General features: G+C 57.8%; 2 protein-coding genes across 2 annotated transcripts; both read left to right on the top strand.

Annotated features, from left to right (window-relative positions):
- The first annotated feature begins 209 nt into the window (after positions 1 to 209).
- Positions 210 to 873, top strand: DICSQDRAFT_158256 (uncharacterized protein). Its single transcript, XM_007371694.1, has one exon. It carries the CDS (start codon positions 515 to 517, stop codon positions 821 to 823), a length of 309 nt encoding a protein of 102 aa, XP_007371756.1. The 5' UTR covers positions 210 to 514; the 3' UTR covers positions 824 to 873.
- Positions 874 to 2,202: 1,329 nt separating this feature from the next.
- On the top strand, positions 2,203 to 2,578 carry DICSQDRAFT_175822 (uncharacterized protein; the record flags this gene model as incomplete). Its single annotated transcript, XM_007371693.1, has 3 exons — positions 2,203 to 2,244; positions 2,387 to 2,395; positions 2,444 to 2,578. 3 exons carry the CDS (start codon positions 2,203 to 2,205, stop codon positions 2,576 to 2,578), a joined length of 186 nt encoding a protein of 61 aa, XP_007371755.1.
- Positions 2,579 to 3,912: the final 1,334 nt, after the last annotated feature.

Here is a 3,912-nt window from a genome sequence, read left to right as displayed (position 1 = left end):
CGTGCGGCGGTTCCTTGACGTTGTATGTACTGCTCCCCAGGCCTCTCCTTGCGTGTGTCTTAGCGACAGCACGCGTGCAGGGCTCGTCTCTGCCGTTGGCCGCCATGGCATCTGCGCGAGGTGAGCTGATGGTTGCGGGACGATGGCGGCCATGTACCGTCGGCGCCATAGCGCTTGGTTCTTTCATACCATCTTTGGCAAGTTCGCTCGGTGTCTATCGGCGCCACACTCGCTCGGTCATTATACGTCCTCCGCTCCGTCTCCCACCGCACTCCTGTCTCCGGCGGCTTCCGCTACGGGCCCTCCGACTGTGAATGTGGATTGATTCTATCGGTTCCGGGTCCACAACGGGCTCAGTGGATGGGTGTGTGTTCTGTCAGTGTCCAGGGGAGTAGCCAGGCCAGCCGGACGGTCTGATTCCGAGCGACTCGTCAGGCGACGTAATAGTCCGACGCAGGCCGTTACGGCTTCATGAGTCCATTTGCGACCGATACTCAATATTCAATATCAGGTCATGCACCAAGGTGCGCTCCTTGGAATTCCAGCACGTCCCCGTGCCGATCCCGTCATATGCATGGCGCGCAACCGCATATCCGGATATGATTGCGAACGGTGGATATCCCGATCCCTCGTGCGTGCCCAGGAGCGTCCGCGCTACCTGCGTAGCAATCTTGCCGCCCGCGCGCTTCGTGGACCGTGCGCCGTGTACGCATCCAAAGTGCGGGACATGCCTTTTAGCCCGCTTGAGCCTGAGAGAGCCCACGCTGTCGGGTACCTTCTGGAACGCAACCTGGACGGTCTGGGTGTTTTGGTGTTACGGTAACTGTCCTATTACCTTCTACCAGCTTCAAGGCTAATGATAACGAGGGTGACCCCTACGCACGCTCGATGTTGCGCTCCAGTGAGCGGCTCATTTCGTGCGAGGCGCCGCTCGCACTTGTAAAGAGAGGCAATGCCTTACAATTGAGTCGACTCCTGAACGGGACCGCACTTACAAGAAACAGGAGACCGTGGAATTCGTATACGACCAAGCTATGTTTGCAGACAATTGCGCCGGCAGCCTAAAATGAAGGTTTGACAACCGGGGACAAGCCGGGTGTGGCGCCGTTCGCACGTCGGACGATCCGTGGCCGACAGATGTGGCAGGGCAGGCCCCAGCAAGTTGACAGACGAAACGCGTTACATGCATAGGTCTGCGTCTCTCGACGGAGGTCACCTATATTGAATTTGCTGTGGATAGAGGAGGTGAGATGCGCAGGTACAGGGCACTCGCTCGCGGAGCCCTACTCGGGGAGTTTCCTCACGGCCGGGACGGGCGCGGGTGCGGAGTCGATAGTAGACGCGGGAGACGGCTTCGACGGAGGGATTCGCGAGTGATAGAAGCCTTGGTCGTCGGCCCTGGGAAGAGACGCCACGAGTCCGATGGCTCTCCGACATGGTGTTCTCACGAGCTCCCAGGCCGCGAAATCGGACCAAGTGGAAGTACGTACACGGAGGCGGTTGTCTGGCATGGAGTCAGCGAGCTGGCATGTGGAAGAGAAGAGACCGCGCAGGTTTGGGATAGTTGTGGCGTTGTGTCGGAATGGGCCCTCAGATCTGCAAAGAACACCCCAGAAGTGGTATCCACTGTCGAAGTTACCTGCAAGGCTCGATCGGGCCCACACGAGGAATGGACGGCGGCTATGGGGATGTTATCTCAGAAGGATGCCTGTCTTCATGAGCTTCCCCTCCAAGCATCGTGTCCCCTGCTCGCTCGCTTTGCGCGCGTCGATAACATTTCAGCTGATGCGGACTTTCAGCCGACGAGCCCGCGAGACGCAGTGCTTGGTAGCCTCGTGTGTGCGACAGCCGAGTGACGCGCAAGAACTCGAAGAGGAGCGTTGATTACCGCAGTGCCTAAGCAGTATAGTGTATGCAGGGTGGTGCATACAAGTCAGGATAGGGTGTACGAGGTAGGAGAGAGGAGCTCACACCGCCGCACCGAAGAGTCCCGCACAGAGAGCTCGCAAGAGCACCAGTCCGCTGGTGGTTGTTTTGTCTTGACGTGGGTCGCGTCCTGTCGAGGGGCTGCGTCTCTTAGCTCCGTAACACGACCTCACCACTGAGACCAAGGCGGCCGGTATCCATGGCCTGTGACACACGTGGTAGGCTACCCAATCTCGTCTGACACAAGTTCAGCAGCCCCACGAGCCATAACCTAGCATGTCCCACCAGATCCGCCTTCCGGGAAGTGACTATATGCGCGTAAGTAATATTCACGGAGACCGGGAGAAAGACAGAAGACGAGGTACGCACCTTATTCTTGCTTCCAGCTGCCAGCGTCGCATGTGGATGGGTCGGGCGTGACAATATAGCCACACAATGCGAGCTTGCCGCCGGTGCGCAGAGGATCCAGGTACGTCATTTTATGCGGTAGATCCTTTACTTTTCATGCACGCTACAGTCCCCCGTGGGCCGCTCGCGAGTCTATGAGCACAAGTCCTCTGCCGGCACCCGCGTCGCGCCTGAGCAGTGCTATCGAGAGCCCTATTGGGATCTGAAACAGCCAGTGCTGACCATTGCCGTCCGCAACGAGTGAGCTCGAGTCCCTAAGATCCAGCTGTCAGAGTGAGATAAGGAGATCAGAATGAAGCAAGCGTCGCAGCGATACCAAGTGTCCCAGAGACGACGTACCGACTTTGGCTCTCGTTGCCCGTCTGCCCAGCCTACCATGCTGCCTTGGTCAACAAGGTAGGTCATGAGCCGACAGTGTAAGCCAGATGTGTATACAGCATGCCGTCTAGTGTCCGAGACGACATGAGTCTCCGAACTGCTCTGTTCGCCTAGCCTCCATATCAAGCCGGCGAAGCCATGAGCATCATATCACGGTGCCCGCTGCGTGTGATGCCGTGCGTCATACGCCCTGCCACGGCTGCGAGGCTAGTGGCAGCCATGCCAACCAATCGCTGCCGGTAGCAACGAACTTACACACGTGGTCGATGCGGGCCCGAGCGCGTTCCTTCACCGCATCCGGCGAGCTGTCTCTGTCTGTCAAGTTGGACCGCATAACGGCTCATCATCGATGTGAGCATCACCAGACTCCACGGATTTGGGGTGTTGGCAAATCTGCACCAACGCGCTGAGCGTGTGGATGGTATCTGTAGTCTGATATGACAACACGTCAGCAATACATCGCGCGCGCAGATCTCACTCACCAGCTGCATTCGTACCTGTGCAAGACCAGTCTTTGAGTGCCCCCCTTTCCCCCTTTCAGCTTTCGTGAGATGTGACTTCACATCTGGCAGCAGGCCACCCCAGAACGACTCTCTCTGGTCTCGGCCTTGTTCTTGCGTCGCTCATAGTAGTACCCCGTCTTCACAGCAGGTCAGTAGCAGCTTGGGCGTCTTTGCAGAGCCTTGGCAACGCACGATCGTCTGATATGTGCACGCGAGTGCTAGTCATTTGGTTTGGATTCCCCACCGTTGCAGAATGTGAGTCATGTGAACACCGGCGAGATTGGGGATTCGAGCGTGAACGAGAGGGCGCAATGGAGTCAGAGCCGGTGAGAATACGAGAAGTCGCAGGAAGTTAGAGATGATACCGAAGCACGAACACGACCAGGACCCGGAGCTTGATTATTTCATGCGTCTTGATGCTTGCGACTCTGCCGTGCGAGAGGCGGTCGACGCCCGAGGTTGCAGAGGAACATGGCGGCGGTGGCCCGTGAGAAAAATCCGCCGATCAACTTGGCGGCCGTCGACTCGTAGACGCTGGGAAGGGACGCTACCAGTCCGGAGGCTCTCCAAAAAGACTCCCAGAGACGCGGTGTTTGGTAGCCTCGTGTGAGTGGCAGCCGAGCGACGGCCAAGGCTCGAAAAAGGGCCGTTGATAATCGTTGTGTTAGACACTATGGTATGTACTGTATCAGAGTGG

The sequence above is a fragment of the Dichomitus squalens genome (assembly GCF_000275845.1).
Source record: "Dichomitus squalens LYAD-421 SS1 unplaced genomic scaffold DICSQscaffold_188, whole genome shotgun sequence".
NCBI classification, from domain to species: Eukaryota; Fungi; Basidiomycota; class Agaricomycetes; order Polyporales; family Polyporaceae; genus Dichomitus; species Dichomitus squalens.
The sequence above is the reverse complement of the archived record's forward strand: the minus strand, read 5'-3'. Positions and strand labels throughout refer to the sequence as shown.